Genomic DNA, 13,055 nt, shown 5'->3' with positions numbered 1-13,055 from the left:
TCAAAATGTGCTATTGTACTTTTGCTGCCAAGCTGCTCATCTACCTCTCGTGACACACTGTGTTTTGCAGAGCTTGAGGAGAAGATTCAGAGCTGAATCCCACCCTCCTCTCTCCCCAGGTGGGCAGCAGTGCTGCAGTGGTTGGAAGCTCATTGTGTCTGAGCATGGCCTGTTGTGAATGAAAATGGGGCTCCACCATTCACATGGGCCTTGAGTTTGATTCTCCCAGGTCCTAAAATAAACCCTGGAGGAACAGAACAAGTGAGCTGGAGAAACAGCAACACTTTGGAAGGAGATACTGCCTGAAAGAAGCTTGGATCACTAATTAAATTTAAGAAGCTCTTGAGATTTTTTGTTCCTATTCCTGCCTAAGGTAAGCAGTTACTAGAAGTAACTCCATGGCCTGTGTGAAGGTTTCTAATGCTTGACCATTAAATCTGTTTCAGTTCCACAAAGTTTGTTTTCTAATTCACCAGTAGCCTAAATAGTTCTGTTAAAGGCTGAAGATTTAATGGCCCATGATGTAGAAAGATCCATCACCTATAGCAGAGATTGTCTAAATGAGACATTGGGATCATATGTGGGATAAATTCCTGTGGCTGTTGAGAATCCCTTACGGGAATAGAAGGAGCAGTGCTATGTCTGAAATTATCAGTGTTCTGCACTGCAAAAGGGAAAAATAAAGGCTGGAAGTTAAAAGCTTTGAATTAAATGTATAAAATATGTTAGAAATTATTTAATGAAATACAGAGTGCCCTGGCAGGGAGAGGAATATATGATTAAAATTCATTTAAGATCAGTCCTTCAGCTTTCTTTTTGGTCTCTTACCTCCTCAAGAACTGTGGCAGAGCTGACAGCAAAAAAGAATGCGGGGCACTGGGACCAGCAGAAACCAGGAGTGCAGGAAAAACAGTTCCTGGAAGTTTAAGGAATCTTGAGTTCTATTCAGTCTGCACAAAAGGAAGTCCTTAATGAGTAGCATCTTTTCCTCACTCTTACCATCAGAAACAAAGTGTTCCAAAGCTTGGAGGTTAATAAAGGGGTTTAGGAAGTGCCATTAAAGCTGCAGAAGAGTTATTTGGGTGCAAGAGCAGCAGGAGCAGTGAAGTGCTGCAGGGTTGCTGCCTTGGTGGGATATTTGCTGGAGACAGTTGATTTTGCAGCCTCCTGACAGACGTGGTCAGTCCAGCCCCTCCCCTGGCTGCACCCACTGTTACAGTCAGAGGTGTGTGCTGTGTGCAGGGCAGCAGCCACGGGAAGTAACCTCTGTTCTTCAGTTTCTTTGAGGTGAAATGGGGTTTTTTCATCCTTAAAGATCCTGACAGTAAGGCCTGGATGAATTCAAGAAAGTTAGGTGCTGTGAGTGGCCTCACACAAAACCAGCTTGGAAGGGTGGTAAAATGTCAAATTTCAGTGATCAGGAGCAGGCACAGCACCAGTGAGTGACTGCTGGACAGACTTTTCCTGCAGCCTCAGGTGCTCAGTGATTTGCATCCTGCAGGGTCTGTACCCTGTGTCTGAATTCTGGAGCAGGAAATAGGTGACTGGATTGCCGTGGAGCTTCTTCCAGGCCTGCCTTACACTCGCTGTATTTACAGACACTTTGCACTGCAGTTTCCCTTAAACCTCCCCGTTACTGATGTTTTTCAGAGTTTTACAAATATCAAAGTGCTGTATGACAGGGAGGACCATTGTTGTTACTTACCAAGGTAGGAGCTTGGATCTGTTCCCTGCCAGACTGAGGTAGGTTCCCATCCAAAGACAGAAATCATCTACTGCCTTCCGAGCTCTCCTTTCATTTGCTCTGCAGCTGATTTGCCCTAAGCAGGATTCCTGCTGTATGTTGTAAACAACCTGGCTGGTTTCCTCTGTAGCCTGAAGAACTTCAATTTGGGGATTGTTTATTTTGGAAAAGAGAAAAAAAATATTTTTGAAGCTTTATAAACCTGGCCTGCTCACAAGCAGCCTCGTGTATCAGCATGAAATGGTTCTATGCACAGAGCTTTTTGCTGCCTTGACATTTTCCAGGTTGATTCTCCTTGGTGCTAAATGGTGCTCTGTGACCAGAGGCATGTGAAACTCAGAAAATAAACTTTCAGCCCTTGTTTTGCAGTTGTAATAGTGACTCCAACCCAGATGTGGGCTGATGCCTCTGTACTTTTTCACCATCCACGGTTCCTGCTGCTCTCTTCTGGTGCAGCTCCAAGTGCAGCAGTCCCCACGGGGGCAGGAGAGGATCCTGTCCCATGAAATAGAGTGCAGGGAGATCCTCATCAAGGAGGGACACAGGAACTCGTGTTGCTGCTGACTGTGAGCTGTAATCCATGTTCAGCTTTGCTTGTGACCTCCTAATCGGAGGGCACAGTGTAAATTGCCTTGAACGTGATTGGAATGGACAGTGGAGCATTTCCTCCAGCCCTTTGTCCTGTGGCTGAGTGCCTGGAGCAGGCAGACCCCGTGTCCCTGCTGCTGTACCTGCAGGGAGGGGCTGCTGCTGCCCGGGCACCCTGACACGGCCCTGCCTCCTGCCAGGAGCAGCTCCTGCGTGGTCCCTGCTCATGGTGGATTTTTTAATGGCTTCATTCTGCTAAATCTCTGGGGTGTGTGGGGAGGGACATAGGGGCAGGTCAGGAAGGGATGAGTTTCTGTAGGTGGAAGCACAGGAGGAGAATTCTGCCTCGCTGTTGTGTTCTCATAAGCTTCTTTGAGCTTGCAGAAAGATGATAATTAAACTAGACAGAATCTTAAGCTTTTGCCTTGCCTTGCCAGTAGCACCAGACTTCAGAGTCTCCCTCTAAAAGGAGCTGTGCCTCGTGCTGGTTCTGTACATGCTTAGCTGCTCTCACACCATATGGGTGTACAGCAGTGCCTTTGTTTTAGTCTGACCTTGACCTTGAGGTCACAGGCTTCTGAAACTATATAGGACACATGGACTTACCCTGGCTGTTGTAGCTACATGATCATTTTTACCAATTTTTTTTCTTTCTTTCTCTAAATGTAGTAAAGTCTGGGTATCAGAGGATTGGAGCAGCACAAAAAATTAAATCTTTTCACTTTCAGTGCCATTGTCAAAAGGAGGAGGGGAGACTTGGATAACTGAAAAATGTTTAGATAAACTACATCCCAGTAACAATGAGGAAGGGATTGTTGAGGGTTTTGCAGAGACCAAAACCAGCAGAGCTCAGAGTGTACCTGCTCTAGTAAGTAGGAGACTGGCCTGGCACCACTGTGTATGCAAAGATTGCTGGCTCATGTCCTTCTGCAGAGAAGGTCCTTGGGGGGTTAAATACAGAATTTGTCAGGAGCAGCCCCTTGACTGGTGAGATGGATCACAGAGAAGACCTTTGGCATAGTCAGATCCTAGACCTGGTCATGCTTAAAGCTGAAAGTCAACACCTCGAATTCTGCCCAGAAAGAAGGAACAATAAATTCAGCTGTGTCAGGCTGCTGCAGAGCAAAGGCTCAAAAATATTTTTGAAACACAAGTACTATTAAATATCACTGAGGGAGCATAACATTCTGTCTGCAGGATTGGGTTGTGGCTGAGCTGAGCCTCAGTCACAATTAAATTGGTTCTATAATTCTAAAATGACACTTACTGACATCTTTGCAGGAGAGGCCACACTGCTTTTGTGATGTGTTTGAGTGTGTTCTGTCACCTGGGTAGAAAGAAGAGGTCGTGTGTGTTGTTTTTTCAGTCTCCTGTCTTGACAAGAGTGCAGAGAGTTGGTTTCTGTCTGGACCTGAATAAGTCTTTGTGAGGGTTGTTAGCACCATTCTTGCCCAGAGGTACTAAAAAGAGAGGGGGAGCAGTAAGGGAAGAAAGAGAGAGATTAAAGGGGAAAAACCCAGTAGGTTATAAATGCATTTTCCTCTGTGCTGGAGGTTAAATAATATTTTATGTGTGTGACAGATACTGTGATTAAGGAGCTGTTAGGCAGAATGAGAGCTGGGCAGCAAAGGGAGCAGAGATGCTTGAGGGAAAAGGGTACTAAGATGTTCTAGTGCTGAATTCTCTTGTGCATATCTACTGTGTGATATGTGGCTTTGTGTGTGCCTTTTAGTGGAGAAAAAAAAGGAGGATATTCTACAGACATTGAGGATGTTTTTGCCTTCCTTATTTTAGCATCTTTTGTCTGAGATGTGTCACTGGTTATTAGTGACACTACTTTGGAAAATGGTCAGAGGCTCTAATCTCTGCTGCTACTTCAAGGTCTAGGATTAGGACTGTAGAATGGCATATGATAATCTTGTACATAAATCATGGTTTTAACAAATGGGAAAGGTTTTCCTGTTTACTCTGTTGCAGACAGAGTTGCCCCTCTGTGTCTTGCTCAGTTTGAGGAGTCCTCAGTCACTGCAGAGCCTCTGGAGTTTCAGCTGTCATCATACACCCTCATTCGAATCAATGAAATCTGGGCACTCAGGCTCTGTTTTAGATCAGGTCAATAAATACTTGACCTATCCTGGGTTGTATTTTAATGTTCCACAGACGCCTGTCATTCCCAGAGGCTCTTCCTCACGCCGCACGAAGCTGCCTGTGTAAGCTGGGCTTCAGACAGGATGATATGCCTGTCTCATCTCATAAGCTTTTTACTTCCACTCAATGGACAATGTCTCATTGAAGCAGCAGTAAACAGGGAGCAGTGTGTGCTGTTAGCATGCACTACAAAGCTCTGTACTTCAGTCATTTAACACAACAAGGGATTTAAAGCCCTCCCTGCTTCCTTTTGCAGAAGACAGTGTGTCATTCCACTTATTCAGCTGATCCACTTCTGACAGGCAGACAGCAGTGGATAGAGCAGAAGGAGAAAAAGTAAAAAGTCTCAGTTTGGAGGCTCTTTGTCCAGATTGAAAATAAGAGAAAGCCTGGAATGTTAGACGGTCCAGGTGAAGTGGAAATTCATGGCTGCTAAATGTTTGTGTGAGTAGTGGGATGGTCCTTGGGATCCTGTGGGGTCCAGCAGAAGTAAATCCCATGAAACAGGTGGGCATAGAACCTTTCCAAAAGGTTACTCACTGGAAATGTTTTATCTTCCCTCACTGAGCAGAGGAAACCATGGAGTTAACAATCTAATGGATACATTAAAGCAGCACGCGTTGGGACCGGGTAATTATTCTAAATCCCTCTGATTCATTTGCATATATTGGGTTGGTTGGGGAGGGACCTGCTGAGTACCGAGGTTTGTCCTGCCTGGTATGTGAGCCGTATCTCAGAGGATGTTTGTTTCCTGCTTTGTTAAGACAAAACAGCTCTTTGCTGACCCCCTTTTAGGTTTAATGCGTTCCCAACACCTCTTCAAAAGCCACAGAATAGAATTCTGCTGTTTTCCTGCTGGTGGTGGGTCAGTGGCTGAGGCAGTGATAGCAACAACCCTCTGTACATTCCAGAACGGTGTTCCACTGCTTCACCACAACCTTCCCAGCCCGGGACGGGGACTGCCAGCGTTTAACCATCGTCCTGGAGCGAGGGAAAGCAGCAGCCAGCTCTGCCGGGGGCAGGCGGGCAGGGAGGCCGTGTGCCCTGGAGCTGCCCACGGGGAGCTGCGGATGGGGCTGGCGGCTCCCAATCCCTCATCCTCTCCCCGTGGGGACACACGGGAGGTGCGGGGTGCCCCGCTGCCGTGCCCCGCTCCGTGCCCCGCTGCCGTGCCCCGCTGCCGTGCCCCGCTGCCGTGCCCCGCTGCCGTGCCCCGCTCCGTGCCCCGCTCCGTGCCCCGCTGCCGTGCCCGCTCCGTGCCCCGCTCCGTGCCCCGCTCCGTGCCCCGCTCCGTGCCCCGCTCCGTGCCCCGCTCCGTGCCCCGCTCCCCCGCTCCGTGCCCCGCTGCCGTGCCCCGCTCCGTGCCCCGCTCCCCCGCTCCCTGCCCCGCTGCCGTGCCCCGCTCCGTGCCCCGCTCCGTGCCCCGCTCCGTGCCCCGCTCCGTGCCCCGCTCCGTGCCCTGCGTGCGCAGCAGCGATTACAGCCGTGCTGATCCAAACGTGATTAGCAAAGCTGCAATTAGAGTGGAGGCCAGCAGGGCAGTGGCTTAGTGCAGGAAGGGTCACCGCTGGTATCTGTCAGAACAGAAATAAATATGGGAGATGACAAAGGATTTAGCTGCACTTGTGTCTGAGGAGAGTGTAATTTAACTAGCCAGGGCGCTGCCAGGAAGACGCTGGGAGCGCTGGAATTTTAGACAAAGTGGGAGGGGAGGGGGGGAAGAGGGGAAAAAAAGAAAAGCAAAAATAGGTTTTCCTCCTGACCAGAAAATTTCAAAAGGGAGTTTTAAAAACTTTCTAAGAGGTAGGTTATGTACGTAAAACATTGCCTCAGGGAAATCTGGGAGAATTATCCACAGTGCAGATCCTGGAGACTGATTCACTGAACCCACTGCAGTGGGTTTGTGCGAGGAGGGACTTGTTCTTGGGATTGTGGCTGCAGCCCCGGGTCTCCTTATGGTAAAATGTGGTGAAATGTGGACCAGAGAGCAGGAGGTGAGGAGTGCCCGCTGCTGTCTGTGGGAAGAGCAGGGGCATTGGTTCTTTGGGTGGCACCCCACTTCCTACACTGCAGCCAGACCTGCTGCGCACCTGGGCCTGGGCTTTGAGGCTGCTGAGGAACCCCCACCAAGCTCTGCACTGTTGCAGAGTGTTGCAACATTTTGCTCTTTCTTTTCCTGCTTTCTAAAAAAACAGTTAAAGAGGGAAACTGCTGGAATCTTTCCTTCCACTGTAGGGCTCTTTAGTCATAGCATATGAGACCGACTGGAGGTTCAAGATCCGCTTTTAGAGAAAACTGCAGAGAAACAGTAACTTGTTTTTCGAGGAACAATAATTCGTCCTGAAGAATAAACCCCGAATCTTTGAGGTGTCTGTGGGTACTTAATTTAGTGAAATCTACCCACCTTGATGTTTTACAGCACTAAGAGTGCTTGTTTTGTTTTGTTCCTTAATATCCCCTTGTGGCATCTGCCAAGTGTTGATTTGTGGATGGCCTGTGCTGTTGTAAATCATCTTGGTTGACCCTTTGTCACTTTTGTTTTTGCTCAATGGCATTGAGTTTCACAGATGCCAGTGGGAGATCAGAGGTTTTGGTACCAGGGAGCCTTTGAACGTGTGATGGCATTGGGAGAGCTGCTCGTGGCAGTGCCAGTACAGTTCTTACGGCCCTGCTGCTTCAGGCTGATTGTCATGCTGGATACACAACTAGAGGATGGTAATTTGGTTCATTTTGGAATCTCTCAGATAGGCTGCAGCCCAACAGGAGAGCATCTGCTTTTCTTTTTGCTGAAGAGCACTGCTGGAACTTCTCTGTATAAGCTCATTTGAAAACCCGTTGCTTGATTTTACTAATATGTGATGATTTGGCTCCTTTTACCTACAGAAAATTACTTATCAGAATAAAATGCAAGAATATTGGCTATGAAAGGGGAAAATAAAGAGTGTAATTGTGTTAATTATCGGAATACCAGACATGTAATTAATATGCTACAGGAATAAAGAGCAAATGTACTAATAGCACATAATTGGACTTAAACTACACCCTTGGTAGAAGTCTCTGCAATGGAACTGTTGTGTTTGTGCTCCTTTTCGAATTAGCTATAAGGAATAAATTAACATCCATTTTCTTACCCGTACAAAGACAGAATCATATTGTGGGGCTGGGTAATGAATTCAGAGAATGCCTTTACATTCCCATATGGCTCCTGGGGAGCTCGTGCACATGGCATGGGGAAGGCAGAGAGGAAAACCTCATTGTGTGACCAGATGTTTGTGGAATACCATGAGCCTAAAGAATACAAAACATCTGTAAGCTGAGAAATTTAAATACTGTCACCAGTACCTGGTGCAAATATACAAGTTGGTTTATCCACCCACCCTTTTATGCTCTGGGTTGTGTTGTCAGACAAGGAAATAGGGTAGGGGCAAGACACTGTCCCAGAGGGACATCTGTGATAGAACTGGAGAAACCCCCATAGTTCTTCACTCAGCAAATACTTATTTTAATAAGGCCTAAATGTTATTGAGGTCCTTAACAAGAATTGCTTTTCAGGTAAAGACTTGAAACAGTCTGTTCAAGGTATTTCAAGGTATTTACAGTATATCTTGATTCGAGATATTTCAAGCTATTGCAGCACTTGTTAATTTTCCCTCCCCTCTTTGTTCCCTTCTTTCCTAAATATGTAAATGGAAAGCCTAGAAATTCTGTCTTACTCAATTGTAATGCACCTGTCACCACGGTACCCAGACACCTGCCTTTTGCTTCACAGAAGTATTGTGAGAGTGCATTAATTAACGCTTGTAAATGCTCGGAGATCCTGGGATGTAAGGTGCTAATGAGTAGTAAAATATTATAATGATGATGCAGAATATTCAGTCTCTCTTTGTAAAGAAGGACTTGCATCTCCCCTTCATTGCTTTCATGTTTCTGGATGCATATTTTGCTACAGAAGGTAAGTCTGAGCAGGAAGAAGGATTGAACAAGGTAGAAAGATTGCTAATGCTGCTGGTTTTCTTGTGAGGGAGCTGGTTGGTTTCATGTACTTCTGTGCTTATTGAATTTTCTTTTTGTCTCTCTGATGAACCCCTACTTCAATGGCTTGTTGAGAATTCTCTGAACGTTCAGAAATGTCAGGGGAGAAGATTTTCTTCTTCAGATTGCCAAGGCCTTCATTTGCATCCCCTAAATCAATTCTCATACATGATCAAAGCAGTTCTGGAAATTTTCAAATGTGGGGAAAAGCAGTCCTGTAATTTTTTATTCTCTAAAATATACAGTCAGATTCTGAAGCATTAAAAAATAAGTCTTAATCTACTGAATCCAAAAACACGAGCTTTATGCCTGTGTTCAGAGCTTGTATATTGGGGACAGCAAGACTAAAAATGATCTAACAGGTCACCTGTGTGTGTTTTGTCTTCCAGCTGGCAGGGACATTGCTCTGGCATTGTGTTGTGGAGTTTTCTTTTGAATACCCAAAAAATGCCACTACTGCCTGTTGCCTTACAAGAGTGTTCTGGAGTTTCATAGACCTCACTGTGCAGAAGAAATCCTTTATATTCACCCCAAATTATCTTTTTCTTAGTCTCATAATTGTTCGTTCTTCAGCCCTGTCAGAACCAGAAAACACCAAAATTCAAATTCCCCAAATACTTCCTGATTGTCCTGTTGCTTTTCCATGGGGATAGGAGCAGCTAGAGTGGTGCTGTTACAGCTTCTCAGAAGCTGCTCTCTTGTTGCCCTCATCTAATATTTTGCTTGGGTGTGCATGCAGCTCTCTGATGAACTTAATTACTGCATAGTCTCTATGGCAATTGGTCCCTTCTCAGATGTGGTTTCAGGGCAGCTGTGATAAACTGGTGGAGGAGATAAAGCTGGGTTTTAACTTCCCATTAAAAGAAATCATCAACTGCAAACACACTACTATGCAGACATTAATTGCACTGAGATGAAAAACAAGCCTACATTTGGTTCCAGCCTCTTTATTTAAAGATAAGCATTTTCTCAATGCAGTTCTAGACCATTTGAAGTTTGGGCCCTTTCCCTATATATCTCCCCTTAAACAAGAGTCCAAGTCTAATATCCAGAAGTAACAGTGCTTATTCTGCATGTATGCAAAATCGTTTATGATCCAGATCTGCTGTTGATGTACCCGAGCTTGTCCTGCTGCTCCCGGTGTTCAGAGAGTGCATTGCCTGCCTTTCAGGAGCAGGCAAATGCATTCCTTTTTCCCTATCACTATCACCCTATCTTCTCTTCTGGCTGCTCAGCTCCACTCTGACAAGCACAATAAATGTGTCTTCCTGAGTCCTTGCAAGCCAGGCATTAGTCACACTGTGCATTTCAAGGACATCAGGCCGATAGGTTTTCAGCTGAAACAGAAAACATGTTCTGCCAGGAGCCATTTGTTCCAGCTTTGTTGCTTACCAATAAAATAAGAATCAATGGTTTTTTGGAACCTGAGAAGCAGGACAGAGAGTAGGAGGGAGATAAGTGGTAAAATGAAGGTGCTGAAGTTAGTTCCCTGAATTTCTCTGAAATAATGGCATGTGGCATTTGGGATAGAGTGAGGATCTCTGTCAGTGTGGGAAATGCAGTTTCTTCTGGCAGACAGGAGGAACAGGACTGGTGCACAGCAGGTCCCGTACTGGGAGATTGAAATCAAATTGAGTGAAACAAAATGCGAGGATGTTGTATTTACCACACTTCCAGAGTAAGTGCCAGTGGACCACGCGTGGTGACAGGGATCAGGATTTCATGTGGCTGCCCCACCTCGCGTGCAGGGCCCATCCCGTCTGTATCAACCTCTCAACTGCCAGTTCAAACCTCTCAGACATCCAAGGAAACAACGCCATCAAACTGATCCTAAAATACAGGCTAAAGAATTGTTTGCTTTACTGAATCAGTGCCTTAGTCACAAGTGACTCGGAGGAGTTTTGCTTAGAAAGTGAAATGCCATCAATGCCTTCTCCTTCCTTGGAAATTTCCCAGTTTCAGCATGACTGATTCAGCTGATTAATTCATCTGAGCTGGTAGTGTCATTGTGTAATAAATAGGGTTTACCTGAACATAGCATTTCTTCTCTTAAAAATGTCTCTTCTTCCTAATTCTGCAAAATCAGAACAATTTAAATGAGTCCTGATGGTAACACTGAGGTCCCCTTCTCACTGTGGTCCATGGTGCTGTGCTTTCTCCTGTTATAATGCAGGATACAGCCCAAGTGAAATGCAGAGCTCTTTTAAAATGGTTTTGCCACGCCTAATGATAATTTATTTTGCAAAAAAACGTTTTAATAGAGAATGTGTATGTGAGTGCCGACTGGCCAGACATTCAGCCCTCTTCAGATACCTTTATATTGACATTAAAGCTCTGTCCATGGTTAGATTCCCAATCAAAATCCAATATTTGGGTGAATACTGGGTGTGTGTGACACCTTGTATTCATCAAGTGGTGAGATCTTGCCTAGCAAATCTTTACTAATGGAGTGGTTCTCACTCAGACAGTACGCTAGTAAGCCTAGTTTGAGAGTCACACTGTGCTGGACAGTCGTACTCTCCATACAAAAGGAAAACACATCATGTAGCACCCTGTCAGCTGAAGCTGCGTTGGCAGAATGTAAAGACTCAGCTCTCTGGCAACAGATGGGCTCCAGGCTTCTTCTGACATGATCTGCCATCCAGCATATGTTAGCCAGGCTGAGAAATCAAGGAGGTTTAGACTGAGGCTTTAGCTTTATTTAAAAAAAGAAAGATGTCTTAGATCTTGATAGAGCAGCTGCCCTGTAGTCAGTGGAATAAACGTGGAGTAACTTGGCTAAGGGAGAGCTCCAGAGCACAGGATAGTAACTAGGGATGTCCACGGTCCTGGGCCTCGGGGTTTGGCTCCTCAGGTTCCTGCTCTGCTCTGCAGAGAGCGTGTACAGTGAGTAAAAGTGGTTGGTTTGGAGGATGGGAGAGGAAGAACATTTTTCCTTTGGCTGCCCAAATGCACTGGCGTGTACAGGCCGGATTCTGTCGCCTCGTGAGCCCTGAGTGCCTGCTCCAGGCAGTGAATATGTTGGTTTCTCACTTTTGCTTTCTCTCCCATCTCGAGTGTGGGGTGACCAGGTAGTCAGCTCTGGGCTTGCCTCTGGAGGGAGGAGGCAGCTTTTCCAGCACAGATCAATCTTGGTATTTAAATTGCACAGAAAATAAGGAAATACCACATCTCTAGGATCATGAACATTCTGGACTTTATTTTTATTTCACTGTGGGAGTGAAATGGCTAATAGGTACAAAGCATGAGTAGTCAGATCTAATTATAAAATAAGTTGGTTGCATTTTAATTGTCAAAACTCAGATCATGGTATTGATAATTTTTTCCTTTGTTGAAAAATTTTCTAATTGAAATTTTTGATAGTAGAGCAAAGAACTTTTCTGTTATAGGACAAGTTCTGTGCAACCTAATGAAAATTCTTGATTTAGATAGCACTTGGAAATGTTTCCCAAGAGAAATAATCTTTTGCCTTGGTGGAAGTCACTACACTGAAAGGGTTTGTTGCTCTGCAGAGCAGACTCAGTGCTGCCCCAAGGTGTGTTTGCGTTCGGACACATTCCTGCAGGATTGCACTTCTAGAGCTGGGAAAGCAGCAAGATGGGGCTGCTGGGTTAATGGTTGGATTTGATGATATTAAAGGTCTTTCCCAACCTAAATGATGCTGTGGTTGTTTGTACATGATGCTTCTAGTACAGGTTGGCAGTTTGTTCCATTCCAGCTGCTGACTGGGTTTGTGCATCCCATTCCCAGTGGGTCTCTGTACCTGACTGCCTTTGGCATCAGCTTTGGCTTGGGTAAAACCCAGCGGTTTTGTCTTTTTTTCTGAAGCGATGTGTGAATGTTGGGGCAAAAACATTCAAATAACGTTATATGGTGTTAATTATTTCTTAGCTAGCTTCATCCGGGGTTTAACTCTTTCTAACGACTTGGGGGCTTCATCAGCATTTATTAAACCAGCTGTGTGAGGCTTTGGAGGGGCACCAGGCTCCCTCAGCTGTGTGACGCTGCCCCTCTGCTCCCTGCCCGCCGCCCGGTTCAGCCCGCGGTAAGAACCCAAACGAAGCCCAAAGCGCCCGAAGCAGCGGAGGCGCTCCGGGCCCGGCGGGCGGGAGGCGCCCCGTGAGGGAGCGGGAGATGCCCGTGAGGGAGCGGGAGGTGCCCCGTGAGGGAGCGGGAGGTGCCCGGGAGGGAGCGGGAGGTGCCCCGTGAGGGAGCGGGAGGTGCCCGGGAGGGAGCGGGAGATGCCCGGGAGGGAGCGGGAGGTGCCCGGGAGGGAGCGGGAGATGCCCGGGAGGGAGCGGGAGATGCCCGGGAGGGAGCGGGAGGTGCCCGGGAGGGAGCGGGAGGTGCCCGGGAGGGAGCGGGAGGTGCCCGGGAGGGAGCGGGAGGTGCCCGGGAGGGAGCGGCGGTGCCCCGTGAGGGAGCGGGAGGTGCCCGGGAGGGAGCGGCGGTGCCCGGGAGGGAGCGGCGGTGCCCGTGAGGGAGCAGGAGGTGCCCGGGAGGGAGCGGCGGTGCCGCAGTGCCCTCAGCGCCGGAGGCGGAG

General features: G+C 46.9%; 1 protein-coding gene across 1 annotated transcript; it reads left to right on the top strand.

Annotated features, from left to right (window-relative positions):
• Positions 1 to 5,550: 5,550 nt before the first annotated feature.
• On the top strand, positions 5,551 to 6,030 carry LOC134561022 (keratinocyte proline-rich protein-like). The gene has a single exon (XM_063417588.1). It carries the CDS (start codon positions 5,551 to 5,553, stop codon positions 6,028 to 6,030), a length of 480 nt encoding a protein of 159 aa, XP_063273658.1.
• The last annotated feature ends 7,025 nt before the right edge of the window (positions 6,031 to 13,055 follow it).

This window comes from Prinia subflava, chromosome 21 (assembly GCF_021018805.1).
Source record: "Prinia subflava isolate CZ2003 ecotype Zambia chromosome 21, Cam_Psub_1.2, whole genome shotgun sequence".
NCBI lineage: Eukaryota > Metazoa > Chordata > Aves > Passeriformes > Cisticolidae > Prinia > Prinia subflava.
This window is presented reverse-complemented; position numbering and strand designations above follow the sequence as displayed.

Coding starts and splice junctions, on each gene's coding strand:
- LOC134561022 (XM_063417588.1), top strand. CDS start 5,551: ATGGGGCTGGCGGCTCCCAATCCCTCATCCTCTCCCCGTGGGGACACA.